The 18,924-nt window shown below is 39.7% G+C and overlaps 2 protein-coding genes across 2 annotated transcripts; both read left to right on the top strand.

The window, feature by feature from the left end:
* The first annotated feature begins 959 nt into the window (after positions 1-959).
* Positions 960-4,911, top strand: odad1 (outer dynein arm docking complex subunit 1). Its single transcript, XM_041033515.1, has 14 exons — positions 960-1,026; positions 1,132-1,228; positions 1,340-1,529; positions 1,656-1,781; positions 1,863-1,976; positions 2,099-2,166; positions 2,257-2,444; positions 2,949-3,083; positions 3,182-3,264; positions 3,475-3,643; positions 4,086-4,249; positions 4,361-4,464; positions 4,579-4,669; positions 4,798-4,911. Exons 1-14 carry the CDS (start codon positions 960-962, stop codon positions 4,909-4,911), a joined length of 1,710 nt encoding a protein of 569 aa, XP_040889449.1.
* A 10,640-nt stretch (positions 4,912-15,551) lies between these two features.
* si:ch211-222l21.1 (prothymosin alpha) lies at positions 15,552-18,230 on the top strand. Its single transcript, XM_041032892.1, has 5 exons — positions 15,552-15,746; positions 16,363-16,440; positions 16,869-16,932; positions 17,153-17,226; positions 17,326-18,230. Exons 1-5 carry the CDS (start codon positions 15,696-15,698, stop codon positions 17,395-17,397), a joined length of 339 nt encoding a protein of 112 aa, XP_040888826.1. The 5' UTR covers positions 15,552-15,695; the 3' UTR covers positions 17,398-18,230.
* The last annotated feature ends 694 nt before the right edge of the window (positions 18,231-18,924 follow it).

The following is an 18,924-nucleotide window of genomic DNA, read 5'->3' as shown; positions in this document are numbered from 1 at the left end:
TCAGTCATTGACCTTCCCCACGTATCCTGCCTGTTTCGTTACTGGTGCCTGACAGGCCGAATTCAGGGACAGCTTCTCCCAAACCCTTAGCAACGGTTGCTAACAACTCAGGCTGTTTGGCCCCTGCTGTTTATCCTGAGAGGTTTACTGGGTGTTTACTTTTCAAACTTTCAGCTGGTGAGATTAGTTATTATTTTGTTCTTCTTGTTTTTCGATACCTTTTATATGTTAGCTAACTATAACCAAGCTAGCTATTAGCATAGATATGTATGTAAGTCTTCCATAACAGCTAGCAAGAACCGTGGCTACTGTTTTTGTTTAGCTTGGTAAGAATGTGCATTGCAGGGAGTTTTTTTAATGACATGTCTTAGAATATGATGCCTTGGATTTACTATTCTGCTAGTTTAAATTTAAACCTGCTTAACTAGCCTTAAACATCTTGGTTGGTTAATCACATCAATGCAGCTACCTGCAGCAGTGCACATCTTTGTGAAGAAAAATGTTTTCTTCAATGTGAAACTACTGGGGGAAAACTTGACATTCTATATTGTTCTATATAACTAGGCATTTTCAAAGATGTTTTCAAGTAAATAATAAAGATAAATATACAAATATGTCTATGCAGCATTTCCTCACATAAACTACCACATTAAAACCAATGTAAGGGGAAAAAAATAGATCAAATCTTCACTCCCTATTTGAAGTCTTACTTTAGTGATGTAATAGGCCGAGAAATAGAGTGCCAATGAAATGCTGCTTCCATTCAACAACTGAAAGAAAAACTGTTTTGACATATTTAGTCTCATATTCAGCTTTCAATCTAGATTTTAAAGCTGAATATGAGACTAATTTTCTAGGTTTGATTAAACTTAATGGTTTAATCAGACGACCAACACAATATTTTCTCCTAACAGTGTCACATTACTTATTATTTTTATCCAGTAAAACCCTGTGTAACCATGCCTCGTGGAAGATCGGCCGCAAGTGCCCACTCAGACAACAGTGAGATGGATATTGATGGTGCAGGTAACATTGAATTTGTTGTTATTATGAACTATTAAATGTAGATGCTCTCTTAGTAATGTTATTTTGCAAATTGCCATAATGTACATATGATGTTTTTTAAAACAGAATCAGAGATAGCGAAACTGCAAAGACAACTCAGGATCATGGAAGGAGATCGGCAGGCCTACAGCATTCAGGCCCGGGAGCAGATCCGCAAACAACAGTAAAAAACAAACAAACCAACAAACAAAAAAAAACAGTACACCTCCTTCATAATGTATATAACATGCATTTTTATTCACCTGATCAGCTGTATTTATGTATGTGTATGAAGGCAGGAGATAGACAAGCTGCTGAAGGAGCAAGAGGAGCTTCATCGAAACCTTGGTGTATGTAAGAGCTTGTCCCGCCAGCAGCAGGACAGTGAGGACACCCAGAGTCTTCGTGCTTTGCTGGAGCAGAGAGACATGCTAGATGAGGAGCTGGGGAAAGAGAAGCAGTGTCAAAAAGAGCTAGAAAAAGAGGTTAATTAAGCCTTTTCACTCTATATGTTACTAATTCTAGTTTCATTTCACATTTACTGATATTTTTGGACACACAAACCAAAGTTTATCACATGTATTTATATTATGTTTGTATCTTTCGGGCAGATCTCAAACATAGAGTTGAAACTGGCAAAGCTGAGAAAAGGGGAGATCTGTATTAGTGACACACAAAGGTCTGAGATACAGCAGACTCAGAAGGCCATACACACGCTGGAATCCAAACTGGACAGAGTGAGTTAAAAAGGAGCACACATAGCACATCTTCACATATTACTACAATATCTGAAAGTCTGCGTACAATATCCTCTTCAGGTTTTGACCCGCTTCAATGAACAGCTGACCAAAAACAGCCAACTGAGAGAGGAGTTGCAGACACTTCACATTGAACGTGTCCATTTCCAGCAACTACACAACAGGCTAGACAAGGTCAGAGGATACATCATAGACTACTGAACTACTACTGAACTACTCACTACTGACGTTTTTACACTGCTTTTAAGTTTTCAAGTAAAAAGCACATATCTGCACTTGTGTGTTGCATATTGTAGGAACTGCAGGAGGTCCGCAAGAAGATCGGAGAAATGATCAACCTGTCCACTGCTGCTTATGATGCTAGGTCAGATTTTAGACAGTTTGTGTACTGTCATTAAAATCCGGGGGATATGCGCCTGCATATGCATCTTATTTATTAACCTTTCAACTTCAGGGTGGAGGCTCAGTCCAAAATGACCATGATGAAGGAGAAGGCAGTTAAGGATCTTGCCCAGTACAATGCTGAGATGAAGGAACTGGAAAGGCTTATTGCACATGAGTGTAGCCTGAAAGAGTTTATGACCACCAAATGCAGCGAGAGGAGCGGGCAGGACGATGGCAATGACTTGGGACACAGACAATGTAAGACACGGTCATTTTGCCTTAGCTAATATTGCTGTTTAACATAATAATGACAACATATCAGTGATGCTGTCAATGATGATAATAATGCAGACGTGTAATGTTAATCTAGTGAAGAATCCCACCAATTTTCAGCTTATGCTATACAAATGCCCAGGCACAGTCTCCTATCTCCAATCTCCTACAGTGCTGTAAATCCCATGAGCACAAGCTAGAGAGAATAATCCCATCCTTAGGTCCCTAGAATTTTAATTGTAAAAGATGGAAAAGTCTACTGTAGCTATTTTCTGTATTTTACAACAACAAAAGTACAGGTGCCAGTTAATTGCCAATGTTTAGAGCAACATCTTCTGAGTCTACAACATCTGTTTGGGATGGTTGGTTTAAGTATGTTGCATGTGGGAAGTCAGACTAATATGTCCATTGCAACAGCAATTCATGCTAATCCAGGTGATAAGGGAGACAGTCGCTTCATATGACGGTAATAGTACTTGTTTGTCCCAGTGTCAGACCTGAAGGAGCAGCCGAGGATGGACTCAGGGGAAGAGTCGCTGGATGCGCTAGAGGAGGTTTTTGAGAGGATCCAGAGAGTGACAGGGGAGGACAACCTGGACATGCTGGTGACCAGGTTCATCCAGGGTAAGTCTTACCAGCACAACCTGCTATTGGACCCAGTTATTACTCAGTTTATTGCATGTGTATGTATCTCATTAATATATTGCTGTTTCACTATGTAGTTGAGGACCAGAACTTTGCGCTCTTAAATTTTGTTAATGAGCAAAACAATGAGGCTGAAGCACTGAGGGATCAAATCAGCCAGGTGAGTATGTTTTCTCTATTTGACTGTCTGTGGACACACTCTTCATTTCAGTCCATTCCAGTAAGAAGAACTTCTAAGGCCATGGTTGTAGAATACTTGCTGTAGAGCAATTGAAAGGGAGGATGTGGTATTCAGTGAGGAGAAATTTTATTGATGTATGTCCATTATCTCTTTGTTTATCTGATTACGCTGAAATGTGTGAATCTGCAGCTCCAAGAAGAGATGGAGCAGTTTCGAGTGAAAGGTCTGCAACAGGAGCATGATCACCACACTTTGCTGAGAGACACTGATGAACAACAAAAGGAAACTGAATCCCATGCTGAGGATTATGAAAACCAAGCCAGCATCATAAGCAAAATCCTGGATGCGATTAAAACAGGTTTGACAACTGTTTTATTAAGATGCAATTTGATAGTAACTACAGGGGAAATTGAAATTTCTGTTGCTAAATTAGTATAATAATTTCATTAATTTGGCAGTGTAACCTGGAGTCTTTAGTCAGTGGACAGTAGGTCAGATGAACATGCAAAAATGTGATATTTGTCAACAGGCAGATCAATATATATGCAGAACAATATCCAATTGTAAATTAATAATGACTGAATGTAAATGGTTTTCATTTGTTATGTCAATTAAAATATATTTTCCCTAAAATCTGAAACAAATTGCATAGTTTTTACCAGGAAATGTCCCATGAAATTGTCAAGATAGTGGCGACCTGTAAAATACAGACTTTTTTAAAATACATGTACTGTGTGTATGTCTGAGAAACTCCAGACTTCTGAGGGTAATCCTGACTCTTGGTTTCTCCCATCTCACAGGAGTGAACAGCACCTTCTCTAAAATGGAATGTGACCGCTCTGTGATAGAGGAAATGCTGGGCTCCTCAGCAGGGATCAGTGAGAACAACATCATGTCCTATCTGGGTCTGGTGGAACAGAAGACTAATGAACTGCTCACCATACAAGCTTTCCTCAATTCCAAAGTAACCTGCCAACCTGGCCAATCTTCTTCATATAATCCTATTGTATATACATAACTTTCTCTCATTTCTGCTCTTTAATATAGCGTGTCTCTGTATTTTTAACGCTTTCAGGATCTGAAAAAGGACTACAATCCAAAAGACCTGGCCAAATTCCTATTGGGTCAAAATCCAGAATTGCTTAAGCTGAATATCAGTGTCCAAACGGCAGTCAACAGGTCAGCCTTTTATGTGTTCTTGAGATGTTCACATTCATAATTAAATATACACATATACTTAAACACCTGGAACATCTGTTTGATGGGTGTGTATGTTTTGGTTGGACTCCTCAGTGTGAAGTATGATGCAGAGGAGTCTTCTTTCACTGATGAGGAAGAACGGCCACTTTCACAAGGGGAACTTCGCAGGAGAATAATGAAGGGGGTTAGTGTGACAAAATAAAAGTGTCAGTGCTACACTTGAATCTGATTCTGAGTGATTATTAATGGTTTACGTCATGGTTACTTGTTAAAAATACTTTGTTCATCTGATTTTATCAATACGATTTATAGGTCATGCAGAAAGAGAGTTCAATCCATCACACGACAACCAAAGCCTCAAAGACCAGTCAGCAGGTTGATGGCAGACAGGGCTCCGTGGAAGACGCACCGTCACTGACACATTGACCTGATCAGAGTAGTTAATGTGGATTATCATCTGCAGTTGAAGGGCCTGCTTTCATTGTTAACCATAATATAGATCAATGGAGGCCGTGACCACTGATGGAACCATCTTGATATCTTGCAGCTTGCGCACACTAACATTTTAAGTTTAATTATGTTATGTGTATGTCTCTTTTTATTATGAATCATTGGCATTGCCTGCTGTATTATACCTTGGTGTGATTTGTTTAGTTGAAGCTAATTAGGTTTGGAGCTATAAAGATGCCTTTTCAGACTCTGGTAACCAGCTGTCCTTTTGATGTGTGACTTGCCATCTGGCTTTGACTATGCAATCTGGTCTCAGTACAGCCCTCCCTCACTGGCAGCGTTTCATGACATGATACTTGCTGCTATGCTCAAACAGAAAGGTTGGGGGCAGCAGAACCTTTTGTAATTCTAATTGCCATGCTGAGACCTTGATTCCGAGTTTCCAAAAAGGAGGTGAGGAGCTTTTCGCACTTCCACTGTACACACTTGATTTTGAGCACATTTATGATTGTGAAATAAAAATGATTATTCTCGGGTGTATTTTGGTGAATCACACTATCACATATTACTTAGATTTTTATCATAAAATCAGTGTCATTATTTAAATGAAGCTGTCCCATGTGACATTTCCATTATACTGGTTCTCTGTTGTACACCACAATTGTTAACATCAGCATCTGTTTATTCTCAGTCAGTTACTCATTCATAGTGCAGGCACACTGGGCAGATTACCATATAATCTCCATGTGTAGCAGTAATATCAAGAACATCTGTATCTTTTTTTTTTCTACAGCCAGTGTCGCTTGTAGTGTGCAAGGATAAATAAAAACTTCACTTTGATCCTCATGAGTTTCAAATGCCATCTCATCCAAACATCCTGGAACGAGCCTGTATTGGGGCAATGATGACATTCGCTGCTTCGAAGAGCTACTTCCTCTGTACAAAAAAGAAAATCAGGATGGGGAACTTATTTTAAGAAACATATTTTTACCTACTGTTCAGTGAAACAATTAACAAAGCTTGTTACTAAATTTAGGTTTTAAAGGTCATACTAATGCCATCTTATTTTTTTTAACATGGACTTTACAAGGGAAGGGGGTGATTCAACAGAATTGTACCTGTCTAAGTAAAAAAGACATATTTAGGTCATTATGTTAATTATTGAGTTGTGTGGTTGTAATTAGTGTATTTGTTTAAAAAATGTCATTTTTGAGTGTGAGGTTTTGCAGCTGCAGTTTCAGGAAGTGAAACTGCTACTCTGTAAACCTTTATGGCTGATTGACCGGTGACTTCAAAATAATCTTCCTCACAGTCTCAACTGTGTGGCTATGAAAACAGATTATCAGAGATAAAAGGGCGCCATGGAAAAGCAGAGGGGTGGCAGTGGTGGGAGATGAGATGGAGGAGGCTGCTTTCTTTGAAATTCAACTCTCACTTATCCCCCTCCACTCCCAACAAATTCTCTGTGCACACGGCTCTCTGCATTGCCATAGAAACCTTCCTTTTAATCACAACAGAAACCTCATTTCCTGCTCCTGACAAAAGAGTCCTCATTGCCTGTAGAGACCGCCTGCAGCAGCCATTTCCAAGGCCCACCTCCTTCGGCAGGCTGTACCTTCCAGCCACAGCAGCCCTCCCACCCCTCCCATCTTGTCCTTTTTACCCCTCCTCTCCATATAAGCACATTTTCCACCTTTTCTCCTTCCTGTAGCTTAACCGTCTTAGTATTTTCTAATACCTCTTCTTCGCACCTCGTAATATCTTGACATCTTAGTCCTTTTTCATTATTTTGAATACACTGCAGACTGCTGACATTGTTGGATTTAGTTAAGCTCATGAAAATTAAAAAGTAATTATCCAAACAGTTACTTGGAAACACCTACACACCCAACCGTACGGACAAGAACGTGCAAGCACAGGTAGTGTTTCTCCACACTCTTATCTGAGAACGACATGCTCGTCCATGACCTATTCGTCTGTTCCTCGTCAGACTGCTACACCGTATCAACTACAATGGCTCACATCCTGTTATGCCACTCATAGTGTTTTTCCCCAGTTCCACTCTGTCTCTCCAAAGATTAATCCTGCAGTTGAATTTGTCTCAAGCAACAGGCAGTTCATTATGTGTTCTGAAGTTCTTGTCAACTTTTATCTCACTAGAGGCAAAGTTTTCAACAAAATGCTCTCTACTTCCTGTCCCCAAACTGTGTTAGCACTTATAAAAAGCCTTGTTCCCATTATCTCTAGACTGTTATCTGAACCTAGAAAATACCCATGTCCTTCTCTGTCTCCAGCTCTGCCCCCCCCCCCCCCCCCCCTCTCTCTCCCCCCCCTCTCTCTCCCCCCCTCTCTCTCTTGTTTGTTTATTTGGGAATTTTGCCAGGTATTTCCCCAGAAAGACTGCCTGCACCCACAATGCTCCCTCCCCTTGAAGAACGCCCCACCCCCCACCCCCCCAACACTCACACCCTCCCACCCATATCCCACCCTCCCATGAATGTTGCTAAGCAACCATCCGCCATGAGAGCTGGTGCATTTTCCAGCCAATCGAATTACTGAACACATTTTCGAATGATGTTCAGGATGGAAAGAGGATATCACTTCTTACTATCGAGTCCTTTTTCATTTTTACACGGCGTACACCCTGCAAATGATGGCAGCCATTTCATCGTACTGCACACACATGCTTCAGAGAGGAGAGCTTTTGATCATTGTGCCGGGTTCACCCCCCCACCCTCCCAGCATGTGCTACCAGTCCACCACTGGATGGCAGCACCAGCAGTTTCTCTGTTGCCACACAGGCTGCAAGATTTTTTTTTTTTTACTGCTGTTGCTAAGCAATTCTGACTCTCATGTCTTACCTGTGAAACATTTGTGATTTCTACAGATGTCCCTGAAACCATTTTGTCTTTGTTTTCACTGTTTTGAAATGCAGCCTAAAGGAAAACCAAATATTGGTTGCACTATAAAACCTATTCACATCCAAACTATTCATTTACCTTCTAAACCATGATATAAATCATGTTATTAAAATTCAGATCAGTCCATGCAAAGACAAAGCCTGTATGTTTCTGCTCTAACAGAATGAACAAACTACCCGCCATATTTGACATGCAGGTTTGGGTTAAATATTATCCCTAAGCAGCGTCGGTTGACTTCATCTCATCATGCAGAAGGCAGGAAATGTGCTCTTGAGTGATTAGGCCAGCAGCTCTTGTCTTCCACTTAAGCAGCGGCAGAAAAATCCACGTGCACTCTGTGTTGATATGATGTGCAGCTTCTTATTTTCTTTGTGTACAAACCTCTGAAATATTCCTACTGAGTGTTTCGATGTTTCAGACATTTTCAAGCTTATCAAGACCAATTTTAATTTTTCTTTATCACTAATCTGTTTTCTCTTTCACACTCTGCAGGTCTCTGTGGCCCTGCCCCCCCTCCTCACTCGGTCCCCCTGTGTGCGAGTCCCTCATCTCAGCTTTGGTTGCTGTGCAGATGGCTCTTTGTTGGTGCTTCACAATGGGTCTAAGGTCAGTGTGCCTCATGCCATCAACACACTCAAACTTCTCCACTCCAGCTGTCTTGTGGCTTTGTTTGTCCTTCATCTAAAAAAATTCTCCATCAAGAATCATTGCGGCTCATGTGTACATGGTTGTATTATGGTCTTGAATTATGAGGAAGTTATAAAACTACAGATGTAGCAAAGAGATAGCCTGGACCTCCAAGGTTGTAAACATGTTAACAGATCTTCTTTTTCATATCTGAGCCACCCCACACCTTCATTGTAATCAACAAAAGCTTGTCACTTAACTTGAATCTTGAATCTTACCCTAGATGTATCAGTTGTAGGCAAGCTTTAGAGCATGTGATATCTATGAAAAAAAAGACACCAGAACATCAGATCAGCCAGAGAAATAAAAATGCAAATCTGCAATCTGTTCTGTGATCCCAAGCCAACCCTTGTTCATCATTCAAGAGTTAGTGTAATAGTTACACATTGCTTAACCTGTAATATTTATTCAGAGGTTAACAAGATGTGATGTACTTTCAAAATAAGAAACAGGCTCTCTCGGAAAGATCAACGCAAATGACAGATTAAAAATGCTTTTTAATTGCTAATCTACCACCCAAACAAAGAAATTAATTAACTAATTTAAAAAACGTTATTTTTGTTAAACATTAATCTTCAATGTCTTTAATGAAAGGATCATAGCCTGCTAACAATATATGGATAGAAATTAATAGACCATATGACTATAATAAACATAAGATGTCTATGTGAGAAATAGTAGGTTTTCACATTGTACAAAGTAAAAACTGCTGGGCAACACATGGTTGAGTAGCAGAGGGCCATGAGGTCTTCAGACCAGCATGAAGCAGGAAAGAGCAGGTAGAGTGAAAGGCGGGAAACTAGCAGGAGGAGGGGCAATGCTTGCTAAGCAGTAGGAATTACTGGAAATTTCCACTTTTCTCTGGCAAGACAGTTGCAGGGGTGGAGCTAAGAGGTGAAATAAATAAGGTGGTAGAGCTGAAGTTGAACCTAAGCAGTGCAGAAGAAAAACATTTGCTGCTCTTTCCTGCACAGCCTATTAGGTTTATGAAACCTAAAGGGCATTTTTCTCTCATGTCACTCGTGTTCTCAGTTGTAACTTTTGACTAATTGCAATATCATTTTCCCTTCTAATCATTTGATCACTGACACTTGTGTTTCAGTCATCTAGCACTGTGCTTGTTCAGTTACACAGCCTTGTTGAATAATTCTTTTGGACAAGAAACCAGCACAAAATCTTGGAACATCTTACAACAGCCACAGACAGTACGGTTTATCAGGTTCTGGTGTGTTTATATGGGCATAAAACAACCAAGTTTTCTCATTTGAACATGATACAGAAATACAGAAGTAGGAATAAAACTCAGGTTCAGCTGAAGATAACACAACATAGGTTTATAGGTTATGACAGATTTCTATTATGTTGGTTTACATAGAGTTCTTCTCATTTGTGTATATTTTACAGTCAAATCAGAATCAGAAACACTTTATTGTCAGGTATGCTACACATACAAGGAATTTGACATGGTGTTGTTGGTGCAAAACAGAAGACTTGGACTGACAAGTCCCATAAGACACGCAAGCGAAACATACTAAATAAAAAGAAAGTCGTACTAAGAGAGGACAGTCTATAGTACAAATATGTGCAATGTTGCAAAGTACGTACATTAAAGATAAGTAGTAGTGATGTAGTGCAAAAAAAGAGATAATATTGCAGTAGAAAGAGATAATATTGCAGTATGTATAATAATGTATTATGCATGTGTGGTATTGGTTTTAATACTACACTGTGTATGATGTATTATTTCTCATTTGGGGAGGGCAAAGTGCTTGCTGATGTATTTGAATACTTAATGTATTGACTGATGGACGATATGTTTCCCTACCACCCACCCTAATCGGACACAGTTTAGGGTTGAGGACTGAAACATGTTTGTCTTTTGCTGTTGCTGTGTTAACAAAAAATGAAGAGAAGTATAAACAGATGCACTTGGAACACCTTTGATTATATCTCAACATCAAGTGAGTTGAAATCCAGTCTGGAAATGAACACACCAAAGTGTGTTACATTCTGTAAATACAATTTACAGAATACATGCAGTATCCTGACTTCTGTAATGTGAATACGCAATACATTTACACATCATATCTGTCATCCACATGTACATCTCCTCATACTTTTCAGAGTCAGGGTCTCTGTGGCAGCAAAGCCAGTAGAGTACCTTAGGTGACCTTTACCCCAGCAGTTTCATACAACATTTCCACCAAGCAATCTCATGCCAGCTTGGAGATGTAGAGTCTTTGTGGCATGTCCTGGGTCTGCTCTGGACTCTCTTGCCAGTCATTTATACATATCCGAGATGGACACCCCAACCAGTGTGGATTTTCCCAAGATTTTAGTTACTTTCCTTTGCGTTATATTTTTTGTTCTCTCCTCAAAGCTCTGGATCAGATTAGAAGCAGCCAAGAAGCAGAATTTACAGTTCAGCTGTGTTTTTTTTAGGACCAAAGTCAAGTACAATAGCCACATTACTGCAGCTGATGCATTTTACCATCACTCATCTCACAATCAGTTCTGTCCTCATTTATTATTAATAAGTACTGAAATATCTGAACTCCTCTGCATAGGATAGTTGCTTTCCCCTCACCTTGATGGGATAAGACACCTTTTCATGGAGAGAATTCTTAGAAGCAGGCAGTCCTTATCCCAATTACTTCACACCCACTAGCAGTTGGCTCCTGTGCATCAGAAAGGGGGCCAGAAACACCAGTTCATAACCCAGTGTTAACAAAACAACATTCTCCAGACTTTGGCTGCACCTAGATATCCTGCCTGTGGTTATCACAAACAGGGAAGGAGGCAATGCACATCTTTCCAACACCAATTTTGAACTAGCTTGAGTTAATGGCGAACACTGCTTTAAATCAAAGAGTACTGAGACCAAAAGGCTTGAAGCTCTGGGAAAACAGAAGCAGTGGCATTTTCCAAATCCTCAGAGCACCTTTTAAAATAATCCATGCAACACTGAAGAGACATGTCAACCACAGCCGCTCCAACAATATCCAGAGCAGCAGGATTTCAGGATCTCTTGGCAGCGTGCTGCTGAGGAGCTTTGGTTTACATTATGTGTGTTCCTGTAAACTCAGATACAATTTTTCATATTACTGTTCCAGAATGCATACAAACAGACTTTCTGGGTTTTATTTGTTTAATTTTACCTGACTTCTGTTCTTACCTTTACTGTTATTGAGCATATTTATTTACACATACTGCATGTGTGCTTGTGAATGTGGATGTTCATTCTCACACACACACACTTAATGTACTTTTTTTTTTGCCAAGTTTCTTTCTTTCTTTTTTTGTTGTAATCAGCAGCTATATTGACATAGTACCACATGATAGTACCACAATAATCAATAAATTCAATTTTTTAAAAATGTTGTACTGGTGATGTGGTAACAATTAATTGAAGTTATTTGATTCTTTTTAAGTGGAAACTCGCTTTAGTAACCCCTGGGTGGTAAACTTTTTGCGAATAATTTTATTCACCCATTCATTTATTTATGTACTTACTGTTTGCTCTCTTTATATCACAGCAGTTTTTATTTGAAAATATAGTATGAGCTGTTGGTGGTCCTGTGTCAGCACTACTAGTGTATATATTTTCATTGTCACCATAATGACTGTGCTTAACAGTGTTAATTATAGATCTATAAGATAAACGCACTTTCTCCCTCACTGCGGATTCCCAGTGAGAAGTCAGCTTTATGTTGTCCCTGTACTCTGCAGGACTTGCCTGAGAAGCAGAGAAAGACAGCCAGACCATGCAGGACACTGCTGTTCAAAACAAAAGAGCTCAGTTTGCCCCCACCAATTACCGGGACCCTTCCCCCGCCTAATCCTGACCTCTGCTCTTTGATGGGCCCCACTTTGCTCTACCCCCAAGCACTGACATTCCACAAGTCAGGTCAGTCCTTTGTCCTGAAGAAATCAAGGTGAAATTAAGGCGCAGTACTTCCCATCCAATATCCCCTGACCTGTTAGAGCAGCGGAGAACAGTTAAACACTCACAGAAATGGTTCCCCAGGCAAGGGAACTGATGCAAAATATTTAATTTACTTTCAAACGTGTCACTGTGAACACAAAGAGGCTTTTATTTTATACAGTATTACTTTCTGTGGTCCCACAACTCCGAATAGCATAAAAAAAGTTTTCCAGTTCCTACTTGTGGAAAGTGTGGTAAACACTCCAGTTGTTGGCAAATAATTTTTATAAAAATCACCACATAAATTGCATCTCTTTCTCAACTTTTTCCTTGACTGACCTACTTGCTGCGGCAGTTCTGTTGCCCTCTTTTACCTGCAGACCGAACAGGCTTCACACAGACAGATTTTTTTAGACTTTGTAACAGTGGCACATGGAAACATGTTGAGGTTGGCAAATAAGAGCGAGAGAGAGAAAAAAAAAGATAGACAGGAAATGATCTCACAAACACTCCCCCTCTATCTGATTGCTCCCATTTTCCAGTTACAGAAAAAGAGTGAGTAATGCCTTCTGCTGGTTTTTGGTCTGCCCCACAGTTCTGTTCATGGATTTACTGTAGACTCTGCACACGCTGAGGCCATTACATTGTGGATATCTGCTTCGGTGCTCTGCAGTCTCCACATGATCCTCATATCCAAAATAAAAAGGATAACACAGATGAGTCCACAGTGACAGGATGGATGTCTTTCATTGCTGCTTTGTGTATTCATTTTCAACCACATTATATATATACTGCTGTGTGAACGTGATTGCCTGACCTCTTCTTCATTGATCATTATAATTTGTTTTTTTGTATTTCACATGATATATCAGAAGCACTGGTATGTAAAATTAAAATCAGCAACCTTTCCACATATTGGTCTTGTTATCTAGTGATATTGAGCAACAGACTCAGTATAAGTTAAAAAAAAAAATCCTTATGTGAAACAGAAAATAAATCTTTAAGTAACCAGCTACTACACTGACACACAACCCTTTGATCTCTGCATGTAATTACAGTCCTCATAATTACATTTCAACTGAATGTGAGGTGAATGACTAAAAAGGGCCCCGAGGCTTCATCAAAATCAGTGGCTTGAATGCTGGCATGGCAAGGAGAAGATAACTGTGGCGGTATAGGATTAGGTTTGAGGAGTCCCTAAATTACAGGCTGAAGAAATACTTGTGTCAAGATATCATCCTTGGGTGTGCTGGGACAAGTTCAGGATACAGACATTAGTTAAAATGTCTAGAAATATTTGAAATCCAGACCAAAGCAATGTCATCAGAGGAGCATGTGTAAATATGTTTTGAATATTGGAGTTTCTGACAACTATCTGATAACTACAGTTTTTATGAAAATGAATGTGCTCTGTGGTGGGCGGAAACAGTAACAGGCATGGCAAATAAGTTTAAGTAAGGTCAAATTATGTGGCTGGAAATTGAGGAATTAATTTGTAGGTCAGTGCCATTGCATGTGTCGATTTTACCTGTGATAAAAAATACGTTTGCCTTCTCTTCACATGACAGTGAGGCTCTGACCAGATGCGGACATAAATGAAAGAGTTCTGGGACCACAATAATGCGTGTTGCCACTTCCTCTGGTTTAACAGTTGGATGAGCGAGTGCAGAGAAAAGAAAGAAAGTTCACCCCCAACTACTGCAGGAGAAGAAAAACAACTTGCTTGGGTTATCAGACAACACTATGTCAGACACACTAAGATTAAACGTTTCTTAACTGACAGGGACAATATGTTTGTAGAAATATCACGTTTAAATCATATTAATCAGATAACCCTGAAATGTGAATTAGAGACAAACTATAGCAGCTTTTAAGTAGTGTGTGTGAGGTCTTGCAAACCAGTTCCATCACAGTGGTGCATGCAATCTTTTTTTTTATTTCCATGTGCACATTTTAGTGCTTTTAGCAAGATCACTTCTGTAATGTACAATTTAGACTTGACCTCAGATATGTATCCAGTTCAGTCCCTCACTAGTGTTAGAAAATTCTACTGTCTTAGCAAATTAAAAAAAAATAAAAATCTGTATCACCTTTAACAGTGCAGTTAGCTGTAACATAATGCATGCTGGACAGGGTTTCACACAGTAATGTATGCACACACATTGACTGTACCACGCACCACACCCCTGACTTTCTCTGGGAGTCTCACAAATCACAAAGCAACACATTTATTGCTTGGCTTATCTGTCTGATGCCTGACACAATTTCTTTGTATCAAATGTAGTCTGAAACAGATAACTGGTGTCCCCTACTGACTGAGCTCAATTGCCTTATAATTGCTTAACTAAAAAATGTAATCATTTAATGGTAAGTGACATCTATCAGTTCATAAATACAAACAATTATTCAGTTTTAATAGTGTTACAGTAACTCATCAGAGAACAAAATCTGAAGTTGTAAAAAGGATGTTTGGCTTCCGTGGGCATGTTGTGTCTCTTACAAAATTCCTTCTTGTAATAATTTTCATACACGTTGCACTGTTGCTGGTGTGACTAAATTGATCAGGTCTCGTGAAAAGTGAAAGTGTAAGCACAGTTGAGCAGGAACACATTTCGTTACAAGTGTTAAATATAGAAAGGAGGAGTGGCCGCATGGCTTTCACATCGTCACATTAGTCTTTTTTTTTTTCCTTGTAATTTGATACCATATCTCTGCAGAGAAATGGCGCTAAGACAAAAGATGCAATGTGTGGGCACGTTTGTTCATTTTTACAAACCATGTGCACCATAATCAGTCGTCAACTCAGTCTAATAGAATATTATGACATGAACAACAGACCTCTATTTACACCCATTGTTCAAAATGCAGGTGAAAAATCAAACTGATGGGTTGTGGAAAAAAAAAGAACTCCAGTATCATAGTGCAGCGCTTTAAAACGATTGACCAATCAGAGACGAGATAGCCAGCAGGCAGGATGTGTTGCTGAGATTGATAAGACATTCGTCCAATCAAATAGTCCTGTGGTCGGCCTCATCCAATCGTGTGCGGTATCGAACCGCTGCATCCAACGACAGTGGACTTTCAACGAGGTCGAGAGAAAAGCGTAGACGGGCAGACATCATTTCTCCCTCAGCGTCTTTGGACTGTACGCACGAAGGCAAAGAGCCAACAAAAAAATCTTTCCTAAACTGGAATATAATTATCTAAATTAATTAACAAAATTAGCCATGGCCGATACAGCTGTTGACACGACCGCTGCTGCAGAGGTTACAGCCAAGGTGCGTTTCATTCAGTTTTTTTTTTTTTCTGTGAACCGTCGTGTTAAAAGATTTTAGGAAGTTTTCTAAGTTGTTATATTATTTGTGTTGGTTAAGCTAGCTCAGGTTAAACAACAATATTTTATTGTTCGACGGTCGTAGCAAACGTTATCGTTAACGTGACTTCTTGTGAGTTAAAACAGTAATTGGGGAAAAATGTGTTTTACCTAAATGACTCTTAACTGGAAATGTCACTTGTTAACAGCCACACGCCTCCAAGGTGTTATGTGTGTAATTGTTTGCTAAATGGTGTGTCCGGGAAATCAAACGTAAGTGATGTGGTTAGCTAAAAATGTGATGTTGAGCAGACAAAGCAGTAGAAACGGTACAGCTGGTGAAGCGGAGCCGCCGCTGTGGGCGGGAAGCCACAGTAACGTTAACGTTACATTACCCGCGGCTCGGGATAAAAAAACGTTCAGCGTGATTATTTCTAACATAGTCTTTATTGAATTATACTTGATCGCAGATATTCTAATCCGGCTTTCTTTGAACAAAAACCAGACTTGGTTAAGAACGCGTGGCACTTCTGGATAAACTCTTTGCTGAACGTCACCTTTATTGTGCTTTTATTTTGTAGGAGCTGAAAGAGAAGAAAGAAGTAGAAGTGGAGGAGGAAAAGAAGACCGACAACGGGGACGCACCTGCCAATGGCACAGTGAGTTGGAGACGAGAACCAGCCTCATGGCCTTTTGTCTTAGCACCCCTTATCATGCAGGTGTCGCTGCACCCGCCTCCCCCTCCTGTTCAGCTGCTCTCCACAGTGTGCTTTGTTTGGGTTGTGAAATGGCACAGATGTTAGTTAGCAAGCTTTTGGACGTCTCCATTGGTTTCTCTAGTCTGAGGTTTCCCAGAGCTTGGTAGCTAATCCTCTGGGGAGGTAATACGAGCTCCATACTCATGCCTCTTTTTTAAATGTCCCCAGAGGAGTCTGTAGATGTAAGGCTCTGGGAGAATTATTTAAACTATGCTCCTTGTTTTGATTTTTTTTTTTTTTACCTCTTTGCAATATTTTCCATAATCCTACAATATCTCTCACATAGTAAAAATCCTAACATGGACTGATATATTCCTGTGCTCATTCAGAATGGTGCTGATCACAGTGACAAGGTGGAAGAAACCGCAGAGGAGGAACACAAGAATGGAGATGGTATGTTCATATAAAGCAGTATTTTTGTTTTCAGTAAAAGACTTCAGCAACCAGGTTAAAAAGTTTCCAATTTGCCTCATAAATATTATTCCCTTGTGTGTCCTTGACTTCAAAATTCTATTCTTGGTGTTGACCTAGTGCAAGTAAATGTTTTTTTTTTTTTTTGTTATACACTGAAAGCTAAGGATGTATTTTCTAAAGTGACCAACTGTCCTTACAGGGAATGCAGAGGAAGCGCCCCCTGCTGAGGAGACTGATGCACAGCCGGTGAAGCGTGCAGCTGAGGAGGAAGAGGTGGTTATACAATTTAGTCACTTGTTTTTCATATGCGTTGACTAATCTGGTGAACTCTGAATCTTTGCTAATCTGTGAAATATTTTCTCTTCACATTAGGAAAAGGTGGAGACAAAAAAGCAGAAGACAGAGGAAAATGGAGATTCAAAAGAGGCAGAAGTGGAGGCTTAGATCTCTGCCCTGCTACTTGTTTGCAGCACTGTCCTACCAGCCTGGTCAACATTGTGTTGTAGAGCTTGTGCTTTCTGTATCTTTGAGAGAGATTTCTTTTTGTTTGCTCCCATGTTATCACATTGCACTGGAGTCCTGAAACATAGTGGCCCTGCATCCTTTTTTTTATGAAATGTTATTTATTGGTCTTTAAAATGAGCTTTTTTTCTACTTGTACAAATTGGGCCACACCATGAGATCAGTTTTTTTTTTTTCATTTTTGAGGTTTTATATCAGTATGTTAGAAGCACAATCTCTATTATGTCAGTGCTGACCAGATGATTCATACATACAGGCAGCTGCTCACCTCCTCCAAGGCTCATGTTGACCTCTCAGATTCACTTAAAGGACCAAAGATAAGTTTTAAGCAGGGGCTAATGGACAGTTGTTAGCATTATTAGTTGAGGCATAACTTTTTGTGTTGAGCTGCTAGTTAATCCTTGGCTTGGCTGCCCTGTTAACATAACAGATGGTGCAAATGAATAAAGGGGCTCTGTCTTTTGCCTCCATGATAAGACTGCTTGACCCTGTCTCATGGAGGCAGGATTTTGCAATGTTAATTAACCCCTCTTAAATCTTAAAGCTTTGGTCATTTGTTCTGTATGCATTCCACGCAAGTTTGTACCATTTATACTTTGTTTTTCTTACGTTTTCAATGAGTTTTATGTTATGGCTGGGTAGCCCAGTTTTGTGTCCAAGACTGCCTTTTTCAGAACCAGAATGACATTCGGTTACTTCGGCCACTGCTTTGTATATTCTGATTAACAAATAAATTGTCTTTTTACTTAAGTATATCTATTTTGTGTGTATGTTAGCTGTTTTTAGAACATGAGCGCCTTTTAAAGCCATGGCTTTACAAGCAGATGATGTCACTTGACCCAATTTTTCTTAACATGGAAAATGGCTGGCTTAGATGCAGGAAGGAACGGGAATAATCTCACTCGCTTGGTAATGGAAAAGGGTGCACAGAATCAATGGATTGTGGTCTTGTGTGTCTTGGCGCCCCCATGTGGTGTATGTGAAGACTGCAGGACATTATTATTCAAGTTGCCTAGGGTGACAACTGCTATTGGCTACAATGATAAAAAGAGATAAAATCACAACAATAATTGACACAGGAGTCCAGAATGGCAAAATGATTATTTTAGTTTTAACTGAACCCTGAATAAAAGTAGCTTTTACAGCAACACTGTTAATACTGAGCAATAGGTGGTACCATAAAACACAAAAAACTCAAAATATGCATTTTGTTTTTTTTTTTTCTCAAGCAAGCTGCAACAGCATGATCCATACAATTACAGTTTCCTCAGAAACATTAGCATGGCGTGCATCCAGTCAGTCCAAGAGGCTTTAATAATAGGCAATTATTGACATTCTGCTGAGGCAGCAATTATAACCAGCACCATAATGTTGTGGTGCTCAGTGTGTGAGCCAGTCAATGAAATCTTCCCAAAGAAAGGCTCAATACAGATTATATATTACTGTTTA

The sequence above is a fragment of the Toxotes jaculatrix genome, chromosome 3, assembly GCF_017976425.1.
Source record: "Toxotes jaculatrix isolate fToxJac2 chromosome 3, fToxJac2.pri, whole genome shotgun sequence".
Taxonomy (NCBI): domain Eukaryota; kingdom Metazoa; phylum Chordata; class Actinopteri; family Toxotidae; genus Toxotes; species Toxotes jaculatrix.
Note: the sequence above shows the minus strand (reverse complement) of the source record. Positions and strands in the feature narration are given on the sequence as shown.

Excerpts from the sequence above, each read along its gene's own strand:
- odad1 (XM_041033515.1), top strand. The coding sequence starts at position 960 with ATGCCTCGTGGAAGATCGGCCGCAAGTGCCCACTCAGACAACAGTGAG. Across the intron at positions 1,027-1,131 it reads GATGGATATTGATGGTGCAG|AATCAGAGATAGCGAAACTG; the intron begins GTAACATTGAAT and ends TTTTTAAAACAG. Across the intron at positions 1,530-1,655 it reads AAAAAGAGCTAGAAAAAGAG|ATCTCAAACATAGAGTTGAA; the intron begins GTTAATTAAGCC and ends TCTTTCGGGCAG.
- si:ch211-222l21.1 (XM_041032892.1), top strand. The coding sequence starts at position 15,696 with ATGGCCGATACAGCTGTTGACACGACCGCTGCTGCAGAGGTTACAGCC. Across the intron at positions 16,933-17,152 it reads GGAACACAAGAATGGAGATG|GGAATGCAGAGGAAGCGCCC; the intron begins GTATGTTCATAT and ends CTGTCCTTACAG. Across the intron at positions 17,227-17,325 it reads GTGCAGCTGAGGAGGAAGAG|GAAAAGGTGGAGACAAAAAA; the intron begins GTGGTTATACAA and ends TCTTCACATTAG.